The following is a 26,610-nucleotide window of genomic DNA, read 5'->3' on the forward strand; positions in this document are numbered from 1 at the left end:
CCCTCTAGGTCCATTCAAGTTGTCACAAATCTCATTCTTTTCCTGGCTGTGTAATATCCCATTACATATATACCATATCTTCTTAATCCATTCATCTATCAGTGGACACTTGGGTTGTTTCCATATCTTAGCTATTATAAATAATGCTGCAATAAACATAAGGGTACATATATCTTTTTGAATTAGTGTTTTCATTTTCTTTGGATACATACTCAGTAGTGGAATTACTGGATCATACGGTATTTCTATTTTTAATTTTCTGAGGCATCTCCATGCTGTTTTCTATAGTAGCTGCACCAATCAAGATTCCTACCAACAGTGCATGAGGGTTCCTTCTTTTCCACATCTTCACCAACACTTATTGTTTTTTGTCTTTTTGATACTAGTCATTCTGAATGGTATAAGGTGATATCTCACTGTGGTTTTGACTTGCATTTCCCTGATGATGAGTGATGTTGAGCATCTTTTCATGTATCTGTTTGCCATCTGTATGTCTTCTTTGGAAAACGGTCTATTTAGGTCTTGTGCCATTTTTAATTGGATTAAAATTTGGTGTTGAGTTGCATAGGTTCTTTATATATTTTGGATATTGACCCTTTATCAGATATTTTAATTGCAAATGTTCTTTCCCACTCAGTAGGTTGCCTTTTGGTTTTGGTGATGGTTTCCTTCACTGTGCAGAAGCTTTTTATTTTGGTGTAATCCCAATAGTTTATTTTTGTTTTTGTGTCTCTTACCTGACAAGATGTATCCATAAATATGTCTGACTCTCCTTTTCCGAAGCTGGCCCCTTACTATGCATGATCCTCCACACAACCCCTGAGACAGTGAGCTCTCTCATTCCACATGATCACACTCAAATATCACTTCTTGCTTAAAGTCCTCTGAGACCACCATAGGGTTCAATAGCACTTTGCAAATATAAGTATTATATTACATGTTTCAATTACCTGTTTGCACATCTAGGAGACTAGGAATTCCTAAACATTGGACTTCTATCTTATTTATTTTTATAATCTGCCACCTAACACAATTATGGCATATAGGGAAGTACTTAGTAATAATACTTAGGAATAATATTATTTACTTTATGCATATATTTCCTCCAATAATTAAAATTAGCTCATTTCTTGAGCTACACATTTGGTAATAAGGTTAAGAAAATTACCAGTGAAAATTAATAAAGCAAAGCACTTAACAATGTTTTTAATAGTATTTCATTTTTCATTTTCATTTTTCATTTTTGGTCCTTTTTACCAAGCACTAGTACTTTCTACTTCTTAGGGGATGAATAGTAAGCCTCCTTTACTTTGCACTAAACTCTGGTTCCATTTTAAACTGTCAGATAAAAATGACTGTTCTATTTGGAAATATGCATTTATGTATTTTCTTATACCTCATCTCATTTTAGAAAAAAGTGAAGGTAGGTGATTGTATATATAACTTATAAATGTTATATTCAAAACAGTCCTACAGGGAAGAATAAGCCACAGGCAGTCATATTCTTAAAGCTTCACCTGCTTGCTGGGAAGAAAAAAACATACTATCAAATGAATTCCACAAGCATACTTAAAAGGCCTTGAGATGGAATATTATAATGTATAGGGGTGGAAAAGTTTTCCCTTCCTCCCTTCTAGGATCTTTGGCTGGTCAAGCAATTAAGTTGACGTGAGACAAATTAACAGGAGTAAAGCAAACAAAGTTTAATAAGATGTATACCACCCGTAAGCATGGGAGAAACCCAAGAAAACTAACTCTCTGAAATGGCCAAAGCCATCACCTTAAATACCATCTTCTGCTAAAGACAAAAGATGCTGGGGGTGGGAAGTCAGTTATGAGAAGTTATCAGGAAAAGCACAGTGAGCAAGGATAAGGTTGTTAGGAATATTTAAGTCCCTGCATTCTCCATTGAGAAGAATTTCTAGAGATTGAGTCCTCCCCCCTCTTCCTGGTACAGTGAGGGAAACACCCTTACAAATGAAGACTTCCCTTACACATGTAAATGTCTCTTATAAAAGGGTAACGTCTACTCAGATTTCAGAGCTTCATCTGTGTCTGTTGTTTCTTAAAAATAAACATCTTATAATAATCCCATGCCAAAGAGACACATTCTGGACTGGGAAATTCTGCTCCCCGTCAATTATGAATGTAAGTGTAATCAGATCTTCCATGTTGCTTACCTTTGTAAATAGAGAATTGCATGAGCTAATAAAGTCATACTATTTCTTATTATGTAGTACCCTCGATAGTACAAATTCTTCTCACTATTTCTACATCTCCAGCAAAGCAGGGCCATCTAAAGGGAAAACAAATTAATGAATGATATTAAAACTTTTAGATTTAACTTAAGAGCTCAACTAAAGGTGTGAGCATAACTGTTACAGATTTCAAATTGAATTTAGACAAAATATAATTTGTAAAAGGATAACACAAAAGTTGATGTCCTAACCAACCTTCTGATTTCAGGTGAGCACTCATAAGTGATGAGGATTTTGCACAGGAGGAAACTCAAATTATCATTTCTATCATTTTTTTTTTACAAGAAACTGAAATCTGCTTTTCATCCCTATTAAGTTCACCCAAGCCTTGTTGCTCAATAAATACTTGCTAAAGTTGAAAATCCCAAATGAGTTTGTATGTTGCCCATTAAGTTAGAAATGATTCATGTTAAAATGATTTTGCCCACAAAGAAATTAAAAATGTAAATGAATAATCAATTGAGCCATTAAATTGGAACCCAGAGAGTAAACAGGTCAACTGAGATCAATAAAGGTAGACATCTTTTGCCTTTGAGTGGGTTTAATACCACTTGACTCAGGGTTTTGGTTGCAGTAATTATCAAGCCATAAAAAGGAGAAAACTTAGTAAACCTGAAGGAAAAGAAAGGACTTAGGTGTGCTCAGCACCTGCCCTCACACCAGAATTAAGTACCCATTAAAGAACACTTTATTGGGATTTGTTTAGGAGTTTGTTAAATAGCCTGAAGCTAGCACAGATGTCTGGGGGACCAGATGGTCCATGACTCCCATTGAAGTCAAGGGGAGCACTGTGCTTGTCTCTAAGGACAAAATTCAATTCACTAAATACTAGCAGGCAGAATCCTGGAAGTGAAAATGTAGAAAGACCCTAGAGAACTGTTGGGGGAGTGAATTTTTGTTTCACTTCATCTCTCTCTCTCTCTCTCTCTCTCTCTCTCTGTTGCCTGGATGTTCTTCCCATCAGTCACCTACTTCTCTCTGATTCCCACTTTCAGAGGTGACCCTAGGCAATAAGAAATTGCTGCTCATTGGTCATCCCCTTTGCTTCATTAGACCCCTGGTGGAAGCCTGGCTTCTATCCCTTCACACACATCAGAAAGAACTGAGAAGCTGAGCACCAAATGCAGTGTGGAGGATAGTCAGCAGTTTCTGCTTTTTTAAGGCCAATCTCAGTGAAATGTAGCCACAATTAGTTCTGTAGAACAGGGACCAGCAAACTTTTTTCTCTAAAGGGCCAAATAGTACATAGCTCAAGCTTTGTGGGTCATATGGTCACGGCAATTTCACTCTGCCAAGGTAGCAAGAAAACAGCCATAGGCAACATGCAAATGAACAAGTATGGTGTGTTCCAACAAATCTTTATTTATAACAAACAAACAAGGAGGCCAGTGTGGTGGGATCAGCGTGAGAGGGGAAGGGTAGTGGGAAAGTAGGTCAGAGAAACGCACCATATAGATCATGGAGGATTTTATAGACCACAAGGAGGGCTTCTGCTTTTCATGAAATGGGAAAGCCATTGGACAGTTTACAGCAGAGGAGTGGCATGATCAGATTTACATCATAAAAAGATCATTCTGGCTCTTGTATGGATAATACAATACAGGCAGGCAAGGGTAAAAATAGGTAGCTTCTAGAGAAATCAAGGCAACTGAGGAAGGTAAGTAATAGAGGAGTAAGAAATTGTCAGTTTCTAGAAATATTTCAAATGTTGAGCTAGCATAATGCCCTGAAGAAGTAGAGGCTGGCTGAGAGAGAAACAGAGGAGTCAGGAGTGAATCTAAACTTTTTAGCCTGAGCCAATGGAAGGAGTTAACATCACCTAAGGTGGGGAAGGTTATAGATTGAACTACTTTGGAGGAATAAGGATGATATCAGAAGTTTGTTCAGTCATAAACACGGTAAGTTTGAATTTGTAATATCTACTACATTCAAATGAAGGTGATGAATAGGCAGCTAATATATAAGTCTGGAGTTCAAAATGTGGTGTGAGCTGGAGATACAAATTTGAGAGTCCTCAGTATATAGATGGGACTAAATAAGGCCATCAAGGAAATGAGTTCCAGCCAGATGCCTCTAGCCCTGAGTTCACAACACATAGTCCTCAAGAGATTTTTTTTTCATCCATGGTTGCCTTAAGTCATTTTTCTCAACACATCAGAGCCATGAGATTTCTAAAATGCAGCCTACAATAAAGAGCTATTAACTATCACTTGAAACATTATCTCAAAGATTTACAATGAGGATTAATTTGAAATAAGATTAACATACATAAAAATGTTAGTGATTGGAAAACAATAAATTCAAGGAGAAAACACAGTAGAAATGAGAGCCACAAGTACCACAATAACTAAATTCTTGAGTTCTGATTATGTGGCACATGCTCTTTTAAAAAATATGCATAATTAACTCATTTAATATGTTCAACCACTCTATGAATAAGTGAAATAACTGCTCTTATGGCTGTATGGCTGTATTTAAATAGTGACTCCGATTTGTTATGTTTATTACTTTCCCTCCATCTTCTATAGAAAACAGAAAGAATATATTGTCCAGAACCAAGAATCTTGACAGAGGCCTAATATTTGGCCTTGAAGAAAATTAACAGTTTGGTATAAATAACCAAGCCAAAATGAAAGATATTCAGTAGGCAATCAGTGCCAAATAAAACAATAAGTAACTCTTTTCCCTTTCAGCAATCAAAACTCGCCCCACTGTGTTATGATGACCATTTGTGCTAGCCAAAACACTTCTGCTACAAGCCCTCCTACAATCGCACCTGAAATAGCTGGGAGATAGAAGTCCTTGGCACTCAGAACCAACAAGATAATAAATTGCAGTTCTTCTTTTTTTCTGTCCTCACTCTTTTCTACCCTTCCTTTCCACCCACTCCAGTCCTCTGCCCAGAACCCTATTCAAATTTTCAGAATTCTGTTTGGAACCCCATCTTTAGTGCACAGAGGTATATTATTTTTAGCTACCATTGATATCAGCAAGAATTCAAGACTAAAATACTCAGGTTGAGCTAACTGCAACACAGTTCATCTCAAATATTTTGAGTACATTCTTCTTTGAGGTCCTTTGATCAAGGGACAGTTTTTCTTTTGGGAAGTCTCTAGCTTTTTTTTTGATGCACTTTTGAAAAATCGTATGTATGAAGATCTGCACTTAAAAGTGCTATATTTCCCCCAGGTAATTCACTCACTTACCCGTTTCCATTTCTTAGTTCTGATTTTTCCTTACCTCTGGAGGGTACATAGATCTTAAGAATCCTATTAGATTTGGGTATATTAATATACCAACAAGTCTGTGAAATGCCATTTCACATGTTTCTAAGTACAAATGAAGAGGAAATTAACATTTAAAATGTATGATCTTATCTGTGGGTCCCAATGGTTTACTGCATTCATCTTTATGGCATCAACCCCACTGATGTGGTTTAATGAACAGGGAATTGGATTAAGACTCCAGAAAACATAGGTACTTTTCTTTTGAACTAATACTCATTAAATGTAACTAAGCTGTCCAGAAATGAACTGGACTGCAGTGTGAGGTGGAAAATTTCTCAAATAGAGAGGCGTTCAGCAGCAGCTGTGTGGAGGGGAATCATGCATGAAGTAAAGGTTTGACCTTAAGGTCCCTCCCAGTTCCTGGCATCTGTGACTTATTTTTAGTGCTGATCTAAACAGTTAACCTCATTGTGTCTCACTTTCCTTACTGTAAAATAGTACTGACACCTTTTCACCTCGAAGGTATATTCTGAGGTTTGTTAAGATATTTATAAGGCATGTAGCATCCTTCATACAAGGGGTAACGTAAGTAGCAAAGTTTATTATTATTTAAGGAGAAGGAATGGGAAATTTTAAACCCTCACTGGAAATAGCAGCTTCTTTTTTTTCTCCTCCATATGCTCCACCTGTTCCCGGAGTCACTCCCTGTGCATGCAAATCAGCGTTTTTCTGTGTCATGTCTGAGTGCACAGAGTGGATAGGTGGCCAAAACTAGTGTTTAGAATTGGCCATTTGGACATTTTTGAAAGTTACCTCCACATGCAGAGCCCAACTCAAACTCAGGTGAAATAAACAGGCTCCTTGCTCTGAAGTGCTTTTAAAACCAAAGATGTGGTTTCCAATTGCATTCCTGGGGGTGGGAGTGGAGGAAGGAGGCTCTTACGGTGTTGTTTTCTATCTCCATGTTTACTCTTTTTATTTAGCAAGAGGTGAACTTAGAAAAAAGATGCCAGAAAAGTACAATGAACTCCTGTATGCCTTTCATCTAGGTTCATCATGTAATCCTTTGGCTACATTTGTTTTAATGCCCTGTGATTCTCTCAATATAAAACAATTACAGCAACAATAAACAATAATAGTAGTAAGTAATAGTGTTGTAATAGTAAGTGGCAGACATCATGACCTTTTCACCCCTAAATGCATTTGTATGTATTTCCTAAGAACTAGGGTTATAACCACACTACAATTACGAAATACAGGAAACTTAACACTAATACAGTACTATTATATACAAATAGGATAAGAGTTCTTAAAGAATGCTCTGCAGAGATGACAGAGTCTAGGGGAGCTGGTATTTGCTGGCCAGAAGGGCTCATTGCAGGTTGTTCTAAACAACTGAGGCTTTCCCAGTGACCAGAGGACACCATGATTTCCCCTCCAGAACATGGCTTTGCCCCAGGCACAGAGCCCCCTGTGCTGCCCTTGGCCAATGGTGTTGTGGGCCCTTCAGCTTTATTCACCTGGATGAAAGGGACTCAGAGCCAACTTACCCGACTCCCCACCTTCATAGAAGTCACCTGTGCCCCGGCGCACCCCACACCCTCTCCTCACAGGAAAAGGCTGATGGAGGTCGCTGGGTCTACACTGATCGATCTCTCTCAATCTCTCTCTCTAGATAGATAGATAGATAGATAGATAGATAGATAGATAGATGATAGATAGATAGATAGATAGATAGATAGATAGATAGATAGATGACAGATAGATAGATAGATAGATGATAGATAGACACACACCATATTACAGTTTCTCTGATTGACACAATAATGCCCTTACAGGATTTTTTTGAATCCAGGATCACTCATTGCATTTAGTCGTCATCTCATTTTACTCTCCTTTGGTCTCCTTTGGTTCAGCCTTCCTTTGCCTTTCATGACCTCGACATTTTTGAAGAGTCCAGGTCAGCTTTATTGCAGAATGTCCCTCAGTTGGGTTTGGTTGTCTCCTTAACTGCATTTTATTTTTCAAGTCCCTCCACCATGGTGGGCTAGAAAGACTACCACCATCACCAGATTTGCATGCACCCTAACCCTCCTCTGCAGCTGGAGTCCCATCCTGGGAGCACTGGGTCACTCCTCAAGGCTAGCTTCCAAACACAGCATGACCATTAGCTTTCAATTTCCTTTCCCTTTGTTTAGCAAATAAATTTTAACTATTCTTTACAATAAACTGCAATTGATGGATTGCTGCAAAATGCAAATAAAAGGGAAGCTTTCTCTAATTTTTTTCTCCTGTGGGTGGGGGAAGGCTTTTAAATTGTAAATTCTACAATGTTTGCTAGTGAAGGCAGAAAGGCTTTTTTTTTTTTTTTTTAAGCAAACAATTGCTTTGGGAAGAGAAATGTAAACCTCACTGTTCCACCCTCATTCTTCTTCCCACAATTTCCTCTGTAATCTTTAAATCTGCTGAGCTTTTTCCTTCCTGAGGCCAATTCACCTGCAAGCAGACAAACTGAAAAAATTAGGGACTTAGTAGTGAGTATTTCCAAAAGACAAATTTAGACCAATTAAAAACTGGTCTTTCGTACTGAGCTGTTCTCCTTTCTCCTCTATTGGTATTAAAATAACTCTGTGCATGGTCACCTGTTTTGAGGAGGAGAGAGCAAAATGTCTATTAATGGCCTCATTTGCCAACTAAAGATTGAATGCTTTATGCTAGTCCAAAGTTTTCTTTCTCTGTTTATTTATCCAGTTACTTATTCATATAGCTAGCTAGCTAGTTAGTTAGTTATTCAGTCAGTTAGTTAGTTGACCTGAAATCTAAAAGTCAAGAGGGACCACTGATTTGATAAAAAGAGTCTGAAACTGGTAGTCAGAAGGTAGACCTGGATTCAAGTCCTGGACTTAAGAACCTTAATAAGACCTTAGGGTCTTGAGCAAGTTGCTCCATCAGCCTCCATCAGCCTCAGCTTGTGAATTATAAAAATTGAGTAGTAATTGATACTCATCGATGTCACAAGAGTTGATGGGATGAAATCCTTCTATGGGCTTTTTTTTTTTCCTTTTGCTTTTGCGTTTTATACAACTTTATTCCAAGCTGAGGATCTCAATATAAAACTAAACACTGGTGAACTGTTTTCCTTACTAATTCTGAATTACTGTAAATTTACAAGTTCTGCTAGCAGTTCAACACTTAAATAGGTTAAATCATCTCGGACATGTGGTAGATTTCATGTAATGAAAATACCTGAAACAATTAATGCAATATACCGAGCTGATCAAAATGAAATGAACTTGGAAAACAAGGCTGCAAGATTATTACTAACATATTGCAATACTTACGTTACAAATTACCCGTATATTGTTTATTATGGTTCTAGCCATATAGGAACAACTGAAGCCCCTTTCTTAAAGCAAGATGGGTTCATGTCCCATACCCTGGGTTTAGCATGGGGTTTGGCATATAATGAGCATCCAGGAAATGTTTTCCCATAAAAATGAATGAACAAATGGAAAATGTATTCAACTTTAAAATACCATTAACATGGGTAAGTCGTCATGATAGGAAGATGCACTTCATATTGACATTCCATTCAGCAAAGAACAAAAGAGCAGTTTGTTGCAGCACATGAAATGCACTTTTTAAATGGTTTTCCCATCTTATTTAAAGGCCACATTGATCTCCTTTGTGGTCATGCTCCAGTATAAGAAAAAAGAAAAAAAAAATGAGATCCAAGTAGCCAGGAGTAAAGAAGAAAGGAGAGTGGGTCCATGTTTCTATTTTTTTTCCCGTCTTATCAAATAATCCAAAATTATCTCTGTTCCCTCAGGACCAGCAATCTGTTTGTAAGGCTGGACTGTAAGGTAGAAAGATTGAGTACTGGACTCACAGAAAATTTGAACTAATGGCTCCTCCTAACTATCTTTGTGACCCTGACAAGTTACTTAACTGCTCTGAGCCTCAGTTTCCTTGTTGGAAATAATGAAGTTAGTAATGCTTACTTCACAGAATTACTGGAGGATTAACAACTATGCAAGCCCATGTGCTCGGTTTTCTTCCATTTTTAATACTCATCAGTGGCTCAGGACTAGTGATCCCAGAAGCGAAGAGGATAAGTGGCTCATTACTGATACTTGAGAGCCTTCAACCACACTGATTGGTTTGAAAAAAAGCAAGAGTCCATGAAAACTACATTCCAACAATTTCAATTATTATGTAAAAATTTTTTTTAAATGATGAGCAATAAATCTTGTTATGGTTCTACAGATCCTAACCACTACCAAACCCGCCCCCCCCACCGCAATTGCTTGCATCCATTAGACTCTGAAGAACAGCTTAATTAGAAAGTTACTGTATGTACTTCAGATCGTAACCTATCCAAGATGTTAGAGAAATCTTTTAACATCTGAGCCACAAAAATGTAGCTTGGGTGGAGGGGGTGGATAACTAAATAAATAAAACAAGAAAATGAAAGAAATGTATCAAGTCCCGAGGTGGCTGGCATCCACGACAGGGCATACCAAAGTTTCCATCTGAATACTGATAAAACTTAATATTGATTACTTGAAGTTGACAAATCCTAAAGACACAGAACTGTGTAATAAAAAAAAAAATTTCAATTTTCCAATGTGATGAGAGTCCTCGAGTGATAGGCAACATCATGCAGTGTAGCAATCATAAGTTAATGTTAGGGGAAATAAGACGGAGGCTTTATATAGCAGTTTGCCTTACCCCAGTAAAGTGTGTCTATTAAAAAATGGTGCAGCTCAGTAGATTCACACTTGTAGTGAATCAAATATTCTCTGTCAAGTTAGTTGGCTGTATACACTTTCTTAAAATTATCAATGGTGGATTTTAAAGGAATTTTGTTTCTGCTTTTATTATATAATCTCTAAAAACTCTATGGTCCTTCTTTTTTTAATCAAGAAAGGATTTTCCAATTCAATGTTCAATCATATTAGAAAGAGGATGTGATGAGCCATTTCTAAATAGTTTCTATGGTAGGAACTGGAAAATTATATAGAAAACCCAGCTAATTAGCTGGAAAAGAGTATGCTATACATAAATACTTGATGAAAAGTTTACAGAGGTTTACAGCCCCAAGAAATTCTAGTATTCTATTGTCTGTTTTGTTTTGTTTTGTTTTGTTTTAAGCAAGCATTATCCATTTCATTGAACACCTTTGGAAACTTTAAGCAACTTTTGTTTACAAAAGTTTTACAGTTACAGACTTGGTTTATTAAAGATTTGTGGTGTTGGCCAAAAGCTGGAGAGGACAATTGCATTTAACAAAATTCAACATTCACTTAGGAAAACTGTGTTTCCAAATCACACATGCCCACAAAAGGAAAATACCGTATAATCCACCACAAGGGAAAGGGAAAGGGAAATGACAAATGAGAAGTTAATAGTGTAGGGGCGCCCGGGTGGCTCAGTCGTTAAGCATCTGCCTTCGGCTCAGGTCATGATCCCAGGGTCTTGGGATCGAGCCCCGCATCGGGCTCCCTGCTCCGCGGGGAGCCTGCTTCTCCCTCTCCCACTCCCCCTGCTTATGTTCCCTCTCTCGATGTGTCTCTCTCTGAAAAAAATTAATAAAATTTTAAAAAAAAAGAGAAGTCAATAGTGTAACCTTTAGGAAGGTACCACTTGATACATTTTGGGAATGATATGAGTTTGACTGTAAATGGCAATAAACAAATCCTCTTTAGACAGAACAGTCTGTTGCATGATGGGATGTCATTTTCTAGGTCTCATTCGTCTGCAAGAGCTCATCAAAGCTCCCTCCAGATATAACATTAAAATCAAAATCCGCCAGCTGCCCTCTGGGAATAAAGATGCCAAGCCTTTACTCAAGGAGATGAAGAAGGGCAAGGAGTTCTATGTGATATTTGATTGTTCACATGGAACAGCTGCCGAAATCCTTAAGCAGGTAAGAGCGGCGGGGAAGAGGTAAAGTTGGGGGGGTGTGGATTTGTTGATTTCCCTTTCTCAAAAATGCCATCTGGTTTCACTTAGTGCAGCATGATAAAACTGCAGAAGTCCGGTTTAGGCTGAGGCAGCTTTAGGAGCCCTTTTAAAGGATTCAGGGAGTTCATAGGGCTCAGGGAATTCAAAGAAGCCACCTGTTATATATAGTTGTAGATGTGGGGTCCTATGTATTGGGAGGCATGTAGATCCTATCAACAGAGAAGGATGACATTTCAAGGTGATTAAGCATCTTTTCTTTACATCTCTTGAAAAGACTGAGCAGATTTCATTTACATAACACCTGACTTGTCCTAAATATATCTTCCTCATGGCAAGACCTCTTTTGTCAAACATACATGATTCTGAGCATAGTGAAAAGGGGGCACAGGGACAACAAAGAAAAGATGCTTCTCTCTTCTAACTTGTCACAGACAATGAGCTGCCATGCATTAATCTTGTTGAATAATGTGGGTGGAAACACTTGATAAATTATGAAATCGTATGTAAATGAAAGATTTAGTAATGTTAGGAATAATAACAACAGGGTAATCACTTTTGAGAACTTCGGGATATAGCACTGGTCTTATGCTCACAAAAGAAAATTCAGAATTAGGGGCGCCTGGGTGGCTCAGTCGTTAAGCGTCTGCCTTCAGCTCAGGTCATGATCCCAGCGTCCTGGGATCCAGCCCCGCATCGGGCTCCCTGCTCAGCGGGAAGCCTGCTTCCCCCTCCCACTCCCCTGCTTGTGTTCCCTCTCTCACTGTGTCTCTATCTGTCAAATAAATAAATAAAAAATCTAAAAAAAAAAAAAAGAAAATTCAGAATTAAAAAAGATAAAGCATTGGGGCGCCTGGGTGGCTCAGTCGGTTAAGTGACTGCCTTCGGCTCAGGTCATGATCTCGGGGTCCTGGGATCGAGCCCCGCATCGGGCTCCCTGCTCGGCGGGAAGCCTGCTTCTCCCTCTCCCACTCCCCCTGCCGTGTTCCCTCTCTCGCTTTCTCTCTCTGTCAAATAAATAAATAAAATCTTAAAAAAAAAAAAAAAAGAAAGATAAAGCATAGACCAGTGGTCCTCAGCGCAGAGGGATTTTGTACCCTCGGGGACTTTTGGCAATGTCCGGACACATTTTTGGTTGTCATATAGGGGACAGTGGTACTCTCCTGGCAACTAGTAATTAGAGGCCAGGGATGCTACTAAACATTCTGTCATGCACTGGACATCCCCCACAACAGAGAGATGTATACCCTAAGATACCAGTAGTGCTGAGGTTGAGAAACTCTGGTATAGACAAAGAAAATGGAAAAGGCTAGCCAGATGCTTAAAATAGAGGCATTAATAAAAGATCAAGGGATGAATTTGGAGGAACATGGGAAAAAATAGCCAGGTCATATTTACGTGGCCTTAAATGGGTGTCTCTTTGTATTTAATTTAAGCAGTTACTGTGGCAAAAGGCAATGTTCTTATCTGAAATGACACAAACTATTATTATAGTCCCTAGTTTAATAGGTTTGGGATGTGCTATGTGGTTGACTGACAGTGGGCACTACTTTGATAAGTAGATCAACCCCTCCGCACAAATGTAGAGCTGTGGATTTCCAAACCACTTGGGAGAGCTCTTAGAGCAGCCATCCTACCTGACTCTCCAGTGTTGGATCTCATACTTGAAGGGCATCTCTCTGAAGCCATTGAGTTCAGAGTTGAGTTTTTAATTTCACTGCAAGTAAACAATCAGGAAAGTTGACTAGAGGTTTCTATTATCTCCTGGATGATTACAGTAAAAATCTATTTCAAGTCATAGAACATATTTAAAGTTGCAGTCAAAAACAATCTTAGGGCGGCGCCTGGGTGGCTCAGTCGGCTCAGTCGGTTAAGCGTCCGACTCTTGATGTCAGCTCCAGTCTCGATCTCAGGGTTGTGAATTCAAACCCCCATTGGGCTCCATGCTGGGCATGGAGTCTACTTAAAAAAAAAAAAGAAAAAAAAAAATCTTAGACATCATCAAGGCTAATCCTCTCACTTGAGAGGAGCAAGAAACTGGAACTCAGCTGCCTCTATCCCACACTGCACCTTGTCCACTATGAAATGTTGCTTTTCCAGTTAGGTGGAGAATATGTGTTACCTACTTCTAGACTACAGTTGCGTTAACAAATCTTAGATATTATAATTATAATGATATCTCAGTAAAGAAAACAAGCATGTTGCAGTGATGTCAACAGCGCACTTTAAAGGTAAAATAAATACAGTCAGCGGCACTTTATCTTAAGGCTTCATTTGAGAATTTCAGTACAGTCCATTAAAGTGTGTAATAGGGTATGAACCAGAACTGAGAAAAACACCCAGATTTTATGTGTAGCCCTCAAAATGCCAAGAAGTATTTCTTCCCAGGAGCGTGTTATAACAGAGACTGGGGACTTCCATTACATTTAAGAGAAGGATTTGCTGACAAGGCTTCTCTTGGTGAGTTACCCATTTGGCTCACATAACGGGCTACTTCTCTCCCAAAGCACAGGCTTGGAATGGGCAAGTCTGGGAAAGAGCTGCTAGAGTTTCTCCTCTATTTCAATAAATATGGATATGATGTTCCTTTGATGAAAGTGGCTCTTTCCTGGTAGCATAGAGATTACATCATTCAGAGATCAATTTTTTAAACAACAAACCAAGAAAAAAAAAAACCTTCTTAGTGAAGCACTCCCAAGAAATGTCTGCCGAGGGTAAGAGGGAGAGGGATTAGTTCAGCTTTGTTCTAAACATTGACACGAAACCTTTTGCCTTTATTCTGTGCCATATCGTATTCTATCTTGTGTTTACTTTTCCTCATCATGTGTGTGGTAAGATTGCTGTGAGGTATTGGGGGAAACTACTAAAGAGCATGTTCATCCACCTTTTGTTGTAGACTAATGAACTACAAATGTTGGGGGAGGGGAGAGCCTTTTAAAATGTTCCAGCATAAAACCCCTCCCTTACTGTATGTGAAAATACCGTCACTCTGAAATCACACCAGAGGATCCAGGTTGCCATGAAGATCCTCCAGATTGGTTTAACTGGGTTTAATCTGGACCTCCAAGAAGCTGTGTGGTTGGAAAGTGAGATTGAAGACCTCAGGACTTTCTATTCTGGTCAAAATGAGGCCCAGTGCTCTGTGTGATCCAGTTTGACTTGACCCATTGGCTTTGGCAACAAGCTGTAGAAACAAAGAGACCTTCCTTCTGTCTGCCAAGCTTGTCCCCAGGGAAGCTGAAGACTGCAGGAGTTCAAGGTCCTAATTCTGGCCACCATTCAACCAATCTCTTCCTACCTCTTCTACTGAGGTGCAAATGATGGTGCCTGGCATCCTATATACTGTCTTATGAAGCCTCAAATAACCCCTGGGGTAAATTTGGTATTCTCAGTTCAGAGTTGAAGAAACTAAAGCTCAGATAGGTTAAGTGCCCTGATGAGGTCACGCTCTGAGTAGCCAGGCTGCCTCATGGTCTCCGGACCACCTATTCTCAGAGCCTGTGTGCACATTTTACCGTGCAGGGCCCCCATTCAGAATGGATAAGCCATTCCATTTCGAAACAGGCTTCCAGAAACGTCTGAAAAAAACACAACCACTTGCTGCTAGTCTCCTTCAGATGAAATTAATATTAACAGCTCCCGCTTTTTTGGTGACTAAAATCATTGCTGATAAAATTTTCTCTGCCAGGTCAACTTGACTTTCTTCTCAAGCACATTTCCCATTATTTCCGTGCATTTCCCTGCACCTTCATCATATTTTACTACTTTTTAATGATTCTTCAGAAAAAAAAAGAAATCAAATGCACTTTAAAGAAGATATCTGACATCTATCTAAAAGTAAAAATTGGGGGAAAGTCTATAGTTATTCTAATCACTCCAACAAAGTAATTATTTCTATTCATATTGAACAAGTGCTATATGATCAGAATCTGAAAAGTTATTTCCCAAAAATTAGTTAGAAATTCAAATGTCAAGACTTGATTAGGCTACAGAGGAACAGAGATTTCGTATGAATGATCTGTCTTCGTGAATTTCTGTAGCCTAAGAGTGGCCCCAGCAACCAGCAGCACACACAGGGGTCCCATCCCATCACTTGGTGTCCTCTTCTCTCCCTGCCCATCTGCCACCTCCCAGCTGGTGTCCTGCTGCTTCACAAGGATACTCCCGTCTCCCAGCCTGTCTCCAGCGTGGACACCCCCAGTCCTTGCAACTCCTCGCTTTTACTTCCTCCAAGTCCCACTCTCTTCCCACTGACTCTCCAGTGCCCACCTTATCTGCACCCTTGTTTGCTTCTGAGTGTGATTCTACCAAGAGAGTGGCTGATGGGAAGTGAATTTAAAGATAAGGAACAAGATAAGAAGACTCTGTACCAGCACGCTTAAAATGTGCCCAGTGCCATGTTGAGTGATAAGCAACCATCTCCTTTAATTTACACAACAGCGTTTGGTATAATTAGTATTATCCCTCTTTTGCACACAAAAAAATGAAGCTCAGAGATAGTAATAATTTCATCTACCATGTAATGAGCATGCTCTTAATCCAAAGATCCAGGCATTGACTCATTTGTTGTCCATATTCCCTACAATACTATAACCTCCAAGAGGATAGAAACCTCCTTTGTCTTGTTCCCCCAAATCCTGAGCAGGTACAACATTACTTGACACATAGCACTCAACACTGCTCTGTTGAATGTATAAAGGGAAAGGATGAATGAATGATCCAAGAACTGTACTAGAAGCTCTTGATAAAAGCAATCTCCAAAATCACTTCCCTTCCACCTGACTCAGTGTACTATACTCTCAACTCTGCCAAGACATTTGAACGAGTTGCTCTTCTATGCCTCAGTTTCCTCAAAGGAAGATTTTATTCAACCCCTGAAATCCTATATTTTTAAGAACTGTAACGCATTTCAGCCTACAATTCCACTTCCTGAAAATAAATTTGCCTCTTCAGAGAAATGCATAATCACTTTCAAATCCTGTAATAGGATTGAGAAAGCAAGTCACAATTTCAAGCACGCTAGTCGGAATCCTAATTCGTCCCTGATAGAAAGGGAGGGAATGCTGTGATGCTCCATCCAGCAGGGAAGCTGCATCAGGGCTGGGCCACGTCCCTGAGCTGGAGAGCAGCCATACTGAGCGTGAACATACTGTTTCTGACTCAGGAAACCTGCTCTCTTGTTTACATGAACAAGTGCGTCAGAAGAGAGACTTTTTTCCCCTCACAACACTTATAGCAATGAGTATGAAGCTATAATTGAGCCATTAGTCTCCATAAAACATTTTAGTACCAAAATATTTTGTGGAATTATATCACATTTTCTCCTGTCAACATTTGTGTGCTCTTGTTTTTTTGTTTTTTGTTTTTTCCTTTCTGTCAATTAACATAAAAACAAGGCCAGGGAGAAAATGTATTTTTTTAATGCCTGGCTTCCCTCTACTAGAATGTGCAGCAGCAATGCTGATTCATCAAATAATTTTGTGCATTGATTCTTTCCTCATAGAAGTTGGGCCTATTGCCTGGGACCGGGACAAACAGAGATGGTTAGAAGAGGTTCATTTCATGTTTCCCCAGGACAGGAGCCTGTCAGTCTTCATCTCTCAACACAGAAAACAGCCAGTCAAGCAGTAGAGCTGTGATGTGCCAAGAGGTTGCAAACCTGTGTTTGGAACCCACACCCACTAAGTCAGATACGCAACTCCATCTCTAATCATAAACACACAGAATAGGCCAAAGACCTTAAAAACTACTTTTACAGAACTTTCTGTGTGCCAGGTACTGTGATAAGCAGATAAAATGCATCACTCACTTAATTTTTATGAGAAAATTCTGTGCACAAGAAACTGACAGAGCTCAGAGAGATTTTGTAACTTGCCCAAGGTCACAGAGTCAGCAGTGGCTAGGCTGGGATTCGAAACTTACCTCAGGATTTAAAAGTGAAAAAAAAAAAAAAAAATCCCAGTATGCTGCTCTTATGTACACCAAGATGCCAACTGATTCTCCTCGCAATAGAACGTGGAACACATTCTAGTTCAGCTTTGTACTCCTTTGATGCAATTGTTTCATTCTATTCTCCAACATCCAGTCATTTGTCTAGTTTACATAAGTCCTCAAGAAATGGTGATTAGATTGAAGCCAAGGAGAGAATGTGGTAGAGACACAGTAGAAAATTCACTCTTTCATTTAACACTTATTTGTTGAGCACTGATGAAGGTGAGAAAGATACAACAGTAAAAACAACAAGAAAAAAATAACTCCCTGCCCCCTTGAGTAAAAGAGAGCTTGAAAATGAAAGTCACAGAATGTGGCTATCCAATGCCCACAGACTGGTGAAAGATGGGGAAACTCATTTCTAAAGCAGAAAGGGACTGGGACTAGAGTCTTAGACTAAAGGTTGGTAGATGCAGTTGCAAATTCTGCTCTTGCTCTAATAGAATAAAATAATTGTCATTCATTGGGCACTCACTACGTGCCAGACTATGCTATGCATATGACTGGAATGTCTTCTTATCCTCTCAAAATATCCCATGTTACAGATGAGACAAATGAAGTCCACCTAATGGAATTTCAAACCAGGGCTTAACATGCCAATGGTCTGAGTTTCTTAGGTCCTTTAAATATGCTACTTTGAGCAAGTCTGTTGATTCTTCTTCAACCCAGTCACTTCATCTGTAAAATAGGATTGTTGGATTCTAATCTTGCTAAGGTTCTCTTCTGCTCTGAGCCTCCATGCATAGAAATGATCAAGAATCCTCTTCCCAGTGTCCAAACATAAAGAATTTGCACATTGCCTTGGACTTAGTAAGCTTTCAAAGAAATGGGGAAATAATTAAGCCGTTCATTTTTTTTTTAAGTTCCTAGAGTCCTTTGGTAGTCTTTGAGACAGTTAACTGATGGGAAGTTCATTACTTTGGCTAAATCCTGACAATGTAATAATGATGATTCTCAATTTATTTTAACTGATGATAATTTGTAGTATATCATATAATTATTTTGGCAGCACATTCTCATCCTAATTGTTTCTCTCAGGCTGAGACTAAAATCTATTTACATTTCCTGAGCACAGAGTTAGTTCTGGTTGTAAGGAGTGTTTCATAGATATGGGTATGTTACTTAATATGCACAAGAATTAATTGAGCTCTGTGGATAACTAACAATGTAATGAAGGGATTTGCAATGTGTCCACATTCTTAGTGCACAGGATGCCCGTTTGCATACTCGCAAAAACTTCCAAACAGTAGATTTGGAAAAGGGTATAGATTTGTTTCTATCTGAATTAGGAGGTAATAAAAATCACATGCATGCCTCAGAAATACTGTAATGCTTAATTCCAGCTACATCAGAATTTGGCTGTAATAGGTGATAAGAGAAATTATCCTTGCAATAGAAGTGGAGGTAATTTAGAAGAAAGCATGTAAATAATTTGAATATGTGTACATCAAAGCATGTCATAAACCTTTAGCAGGATTAGTGAACCTCAGCTTTATTCAAAATTTTGGGGATGTTCATTCCCCTCAATGTGCCTTTTTCAGGAGAAAGGATCCATAGCTTATATCAGGTTCTCTAAAGAAGCCTGAAGACTGGAGTAGGTTAAAACTCACTTTGCTATGTTAACCACATCAGGTTCTTCAACACTTCATAAATGTAAGATTTTACCAAAAGAATCTTCCCACCCTACTTTCCCCAGGACTGTTAGCCAAATCCTTTCTGCTTAAGGGTGACCCTGTAGGATGTAAATTTCACCATTTATTCAGCTAGCATGTATTAGATGTTTTGTATGTGATAAAGACTATGCCAAGATAGAGGGGGAATAAAATATAATGAAAAACTCCAATGTATTGGATGAGATCCTTTAGCAGAGGACCTTGTAATTCATTATTTGCTATATCGGTAAAATGGGAATGTCATAGTACATATCTCACGTTGTTCTGAGAGAAGTTAAACATGACAATGCCTATAAGGCATTAAGCCTGCCACTGATGCATGAAATAGCCCACATGTGAGAGATTACCATCATCAATATCATCAGTGGTATTGTGCCTAGGCAAAACCACAAGAGTGATACAGTGCTTCCCACTGCTAACCTTGTCACTGCATTATCTCCTACACTTTGTCACAACAATGGTCCCCAAACCTCCTCTCAGCCTGACTTCCCAAGTCTCTCTATCATATCTTGCCTGATGTCATTAAATCTCCACACCAAACTTAACACACTACATCTTCCTCCTTTTCTTCCTCCAGCCAACCACTTTCTCCTCCTGCCCCTGTCTTGGTGGCCAGAAACACCAACCAATTGCTCAAGCCAGAGACCTAGGAGTTCACTTGACTCTACCTTACCCTTCCTATTTGTGAGTTACCAAATGTTGTAGCTTCTGCTTTCTGAATATGTTTCGGATTCAACCTCTTTTTCTCCATCTCTATCATCATCTTTCTACTACACTACAGTTGATCGCCCTGTCATGAACCCCCACCTTTTTCCCCATCCAACATCCATGTAGCCTCAAAAACTGTTATTCCAAATAAAATAGATGACCTTATACCTCTCATTTGAAATTCTTTTTTTTAATTTTTTTATTGTTATGTTAATCACCATACATTACATCATTAGTTTTTGATGTAGTGTTCCATGATTCATTGTTTGTGCATAACACCCAGTGCTCCATGCAGAACGTGCCCTCTTTAATACCCATCACCAAGCTAACCCATCCTCCCACCCCCCTCCCTCTAGAACCCTCAGTTTGTTTTTCAGAGTCCATCGTCTCTCATGGTTCGTCTCCCCCTCCGATTTCCCCCCCTTCATTCTTCCCCTCCTGCTATCTTCTTCTTTTTTTTTTTTCTTAACATATATTGCATTATTTGTTTCAGAGGCACAGATCTGAGATTCAACAGTCTTGCACAATTCACAGTGCTTACCAGAGCACATACCCTCCCCAGTGTCTATCGCCCAGTCACCCCATCCCTCCCACCCCACCCCCACTCCAGCAACCCTCAGTTTGTTTCCTGAGATTAAGAATTCCTCATATCAGTGAGGTCATATGAATGCCCGACCACCATGCCCACATTGCCTTAAGTACCTCCGAAACAAATAATGCAATGTATGTTAAGAAAAAAAAAAGAAGAAGAAGAAGAAGAAGATAGCAGGAGGGGAAGAATGAACGGGGGGACATCGGAGGGGGAGACGAACCATGAGAGACAATGGACTCTGAAAAACAAACTGAGGGTTCTAGAGGGGAGGGGGGTGGGGGGATGGGTTAGCCTGGTGATGGGTATTAAAGAGGGCACGTTCTGCATAGAGCACTGGGTGTTATGCACAATGAATCATGGAACACTACATCAAAAACTAATGATGTAATGTATGGTGATTAACATAACAATAAAAAAATTTTTTTAAAAAGGACGCATTATTTCACATGTCATGCAAAGCCCTCCACACCTTGTACCCACTGCCATTATAACACTCAGTACACAAAATATCTATTATTATGTCTATGGCACATTTTAACAACAACAACAAAAAACTGTTACTTTTTTTTTTTTTATAAACTGTCCTTTCTTGATGAAAGTTTACTCCACTAAAGAGATTAAAGGTCTTCCCAAATATCACCAAAGGGATTCAAAATTAGGATCTCATTAATTCTAATATCTAAAGAGATATTGTAATGAAATAGCCATGTAGGTCTGAAATCCTGACAGAAGGAGGAAGAGTGAGTGAGGGTCCTCATGGAACCTGTAACACCATCAAGGTACAACCTTGTACAGCTAGGTCCAGCTCTCTGGACAGAAGGCTCCCTAGAAACTACATGGGCATCTCATCAAGTTCGCTTAGTTTGATGGGTTCATTTCTTATAATAAAACTCCAACTTCTGTGGTTCTAACTCTGGTCTCACCAAACAACCATATGCTTTTATTTGGGTTCTCAAAGTCCAGAAGAAACTGTGTGCAAATTATTGACTTTCCAGGGCACCTGGGAGGTTCAGTCAGTTAAGCCTCTGCCTTCGGCTCAGGTCATGATCTCAGGTTGCTGGGATTGAGCCCTGCATCAGGCTCCTTGCTCAGTAGGGAGCCTGCTTCTCCCTCTCCTTCTGCCTGCCACTCCCCCTGCTTGTGCTCTTTCTCTGTCAAATAAATAAATAAAATATTTTAAAAAATTATTGACTTTTCCTGCCACATATACCTCCTATTATCAATTAATAAGTTAACATAGCACAAAGAGCCCAGGATTGAAATCAAACCTGGATTCAACTGCTATAACTATGTTCTGTCTTTCAAATCTATAAATTGAGGAAAACACCTTCTCTCCAGTAGTATGTAAAAAAAAAAAAAAAACCCAAAAACAAAAACAAAACCTATTATAGCAGTGGGCATTTTATAACACTCAGAAAACAGTCACTATGATCACTATAGTTATAGCTTAAAAATATAAGTTTGGTTAATATAAATAGGTGATTCTCAGCTCTGCCCGCATGTGAGTATTACCTGGAGAGCTTTGAACAGATACCGATGCCTAGAAAGCATCCCAGACCAAATAAATCAGAATATTTAGAGATGGGGTATAGGCATTGGTGTTTTTTAAAAGTTCTCTGGAGATGCTAATACACTGAGAAATACTCATATAGTTTCTCAACCTGATAGTTACTAAATCAATTGACAAAATAAAAAGTCAGAAAAGCTGAAGAATAGGACCCAGACTCACGATGACTTTGCTAGTCTATAGATATCTCACGAGACCAGCAAGATCAGTATTTAATGGCTGCATGCCCATCTCTCCCTCAAAAAGTTATCTTCAGGGTAATTGGAGGTATAGGGTTTTTTTTGTTTTTTTTTTAAGATTTTATTTATTTGACAGAGAGAGACACAGCGAGAGAGGAACCACAAGCAGGGGGAGTGGGAGAGGGAGAAGCAGGCTTCCCGCGGAGCAGGGAGCCCGATGCGGGGCTCGATCCCAGGACCCTGGGGTCATGACCTGAGCCGAAGGCAGACGCTTAACGACTGAGCCACCCAGGCGCCCCGGAGGTATAGTTTTTATTACCACCATTATGAAAGTCGCTTATTGCAAAAAGACTACAATGTATTCAACATCTTTATTCTCTGTTAACTTTCCAGATTTTTTCAGTATTTTGTGTAGATTTTTTCAGTACTTTGCTGTTCAAATTTTCTTCCATTGTGTTCTTTTTTAAACATCAGTTTTCCACTAGTGTTCCCTGGATGTTGCAGAGAGTTTATTCTTTCAGTTCATGTAATCCTCCAAAATCTTTACTCTCTCCTTTTGGCAGGGTTGCCTATTTCATTCTGCCAGGGGAATTCTTTATGGGAGAATCCAATTCCTTGCCTTTTCAAGGCTGTCCTCATTCTTTGGCTTGTGGCCCCACATTAATTGCCTTCCCTCCTTCTACGTTCACATTACCCTCTCTGCCTTCTGACCCCCTCCTTCCATCTTATAAGGACCCTTGTGATTATATTGGGCCCACACCCCACCCGAAATTAAAATCCTTAACTTAATCACATCTGAAAAGTTCTTTTTTCACATATAAAGTAACATTTTAATAGATTCTAGAAATGAGGATATGGACATTTTTATGGGGCCATTATTTAGCCTACTCCATAAGGAGTTCTATACGCCTAATGCTATTTTCTAGGCACTTCAGTGTTACCTTTGTAGATATAGGTTATAATCATTTATTTTGCGTGAGCTTTTTTTTTCTTTTTTTACATGATAAAGACTGATCTCAAGGTCTACTTACACCTAGCTTGTTCTACTGATGGCCAACATGAAAAAGTGTGTGGCCAAAGAAGCATCCTTCTCAAAGGAGAGTGTAGATGCATCCTACACTACCACAGTTGGCCGGTGAGGAAGAGCGCTCAACCCTAGTGCTCAAACCTTCTTCTTAAAATCACTGCTTTGAAACTAGTTATCATTCAACTGATTTCCTGAAGATTATTCTGATGCTGAAATAACTTACTTCTATCTTAAGGTAAAACCATTATTTTAGCCAAGTTGCATGTCATACATTTGGAAGCTGTTCACTTGGAATTATTGACTAAAATCCATGTCTGATGGTTGAGAATTTATCCTAATATTGAGAAGGCTATAAAAGGAGCAATACACTTTAGGCTAGTCAATATAAACTTCTAAGACACCTATTTTTCAATGAAAAGTAATAAAAACCCTTATAAATATTAGAAGAATACTCAAAATCGCTCAGGAGCACTCCAGATTCCATTTTAAGTTTCTGCTACTATGATAGCAGCGTATGCCAATTATTTGTGACATGTGGCTTGCCCTTAGCAATGGATGCTGAGAATCTGTAGAGAATTTTTTTTGTTACTACCTCCATAGCACTGTATTGCCTTCTAAAAAATGATCACATTGAAATATGGTGCAGGCTTCTTGAGATACCAGGACATGTTATTGGAAGACTTTTACCCAGAGACTTTCTAGGTATCTTGTAGGCCAACTGTGTAACCAACCACAGAAGTTAGAACCCACAAACTATGTTGGTCATCTTCATCTGGACTTGAATGAGGGCTCTCAAGACAAACTAAAGCATGATCTTTGTGTTGCTCAGGTTTTATGTGATAACCCATCTAAATCCAAGGGATAGTCTTTGCCGAGAACAACAGGACTACACCAGGGAAAGTCAATGCTGCTGTCAACAAGGTCATGAGTGTTCTGTTATAAAAGCTCCAGAGAGCAGATGGGCCAAGGTGGGGCCGCCATTGTTAATGTGCAATAACTATGTATCAGGGTATAATGATAACAGTGGGACCATTAGAATTGTCCTTTTGAGAGTTTACTGCCAATGAGTTTTATTTTATCTTCTGATGATTCATTTTAACTACAAAAGGAAGAAAACAGTTAATTATTTTCAAGCTACTGAAACAACACAATAGTCATGTGGCACTTCCATAATAGTATAATTCAGAGAAATTCTTCAAATAGGTGTGAGTCACCCTTCTTCTTGCTGGTTTAAGGATTATGTTTTCTAGATAGCATGGAATATCATACATATGCAAAGTATCAAGACATTTAGTTTTTTGGTATTGTTCTCTGTGTTAATCGGGATTCTCCAGAGAAACAGAACAAATAGGAGATAGATATGAAAAGATTTATTATGAGGAATAAGTTCACATGACTGTGGAGGAGGAGAAAACCCACAATCTGCCATCCACAAACTGAACATCCAGTAAAGCAGTGGTATAATTCCTGTTCGATTCTGGAGGCCTGAGAACCAGAAGAGCCAGTGGTGAAAATCTTAGTCCAAGAGTAGGAGAAAAGCAAAGTTCCAGCTCAGGCAGTCAGGCAGGAAGAAAAAGGATGCATTCCTCCTTCCTCTGCCTTTCTGTTCTATTCAGGGTCTCAGTGGACTGGATGATGCCCACCACATTGGGGGGTCATCTGCTTTGCTGAGTTACCAATTCAAATGTTTATCTCATCTGGAAACACCCTCACAGACACACCCAGAAATAATGTTTAATCTGGGCACCCATTGGCTTGGTCAAGTTAACACATAAAATTAACCATCACAGTCTCTTTTGAGTTCTTATAATTGATTCTGCAGGAACATAGAGTATGATTAACTCTGAATATTATTTTATTGGAGGCCTTTTTTGCTACTCTAACCCAGCCCAGCTACATGAGATCTGAACAGTTCATCCCTCTTTATGAGAAAAAGATCTCTCAGCTTCTCCTAACCATGATTATTTATTATGTGCTATATATTTATTACACCAGGAATTAACTCAGCCTAGAAAATACATTTGAAACAAAGTGATAAATACTTTTTTTAAAAAAAGGAGAGGAGTTGGAAAGAAGGGGGGAAATTAGATAAGAAAAACAAAGCTGAATGGCATTGGCACACATAGAATATATACCTTGTATTCTTGTTGCTAAAGGAAAACCCACAATTTTCACCTTCAACTCTCCAGCATTCAAAACAAAGTAATAAAAAAGAACATTTACATGCCTTGCAATACTCATGAAACAGAAAACTGTATCTATTCAGAACAAAAACAGCTTGCTATGGCCCTCATAACCTCGTTAGTCATCTATCAGGGTGAAATCTCTAGAGGATGACCTATGTCAGTATCTTTCCTACCTCCTTGGCCAAAACCAGCACATGGCCCCACCCAAACACAAGAGGGCAGGAAATGCAATCCTGCCATTTGTCCTTCCAGCTGGGAAATTGGCAATGGCACAAATTATGTCTAAACTATGGGTCTTCTAAAATCAAGAAGAGTAGTAGATACTCAGTATTATCCCTCTTATAGATATGTAATGTTATTGAAAGGGCTAGATTTTTTACTGTCTATCAATCTAAGTCAATGATATGATGTCAAGGGTTATTTAATAAGAATAATTCTGTTAAGAAACAACCATTATTAAAAGAACATATTAGTGGAAGCAATGAAGGATAATATCCCATCAGTATGAATAGTATTGACGGCCACACTTACTACGCATTAGTGTGTGTGATGTGATGTGTTTTGTGCTATTAAAAAATGATTTAAAGATAGCCAGAGCTAGTTTCTAGCAATACTGCCTTGGTAAAGTATACATTGCCTAGGTCAGCACCTCCCGCTTAGTCTGGCAGACAAGTACACTATCAAAATTCAAAGAAGGTAGTTTTTCTAAGGAAAAAGTCAGTTTTGCAAAGATTAGAAAACTCCCCATATCATGATTACACTTTTTTATTTGAAAAACTGACATTTATCTTGATGTGACATTTTCTTAATCCCTAATGACTTTTAGTTGAAATACCAACATGCAGAGAGAAAATCGTCATGTGAATGCAGTACTTTTATTTATAAAGTATACTACTATTAAACAACAGAGATGCTGGCCCCAACCAGTCCACAGACTCTCACATGGACAGTTGTTTTCAAACCATCACTTTTGGTGCCACGGCTTTATCCTTACCCAGAAGCTTTTCATTCACCTGTGTCCTAGAGAGTCCACAAAGGTGGCAGGTGAATGATTCATGACTCTACCTGTTTCTTTCTTTCTTTTTTATTGTTATGTTAATCACCATACATTACATCATTAGTTTTTGAGGAATTCTTAATCTCAGGAAAAAAACTGAGGGTTGCTGGACTCTACCTGTTTCTTAATTACCGTTTCTAAGATATTCAAGGGAAGAACCAGGAGGACTGACCCAGGCACC

The 26,610-nt window shown here is 38.9% G+C and overlaps 1 protein-coding gene across 6 annotated transcripts in view; it reads left to right on the plus strand.

Annotated features, from left to right (window-relative positions):
* Positions 1-26,610, plus strand: part of GRIK1 (glutamate ionotropic receptor kainate type subunit 1) — a 376,698-nt gene that overhangs the window by 240,382 nt on the left and 109,706 nt on the right. For all 6 annotated transcript variants that reach the window (XM_078054385.1, XM_036111233.2, XM_078054366.1 and 3 more), the window contains exon 4: positions 11,233-11,414. In XM_078054385.1, coding sequence (XP_077910511.1) covers positions 11,233-11,414 — 182 coding nt within the window. The remainder of the gene's footprint in view (positions 1-11,232; positions 11,415-26,610) is intronic.

The sequence above is a fragment of the Halichoerus grypus genome, chromosome 1 (assembly GCF_964656455.1).
Source record: "Halichoerus grypus chromosome 1, mHalGry1.hap1.1, whole genome shotgun sequence".
NCBI classification, from domain to species: Eukaryota; Metazoa; Chordata; class Mammalia; order Carnivora; family Phocidae; genus Halichoerus; species Halichoerus grypus.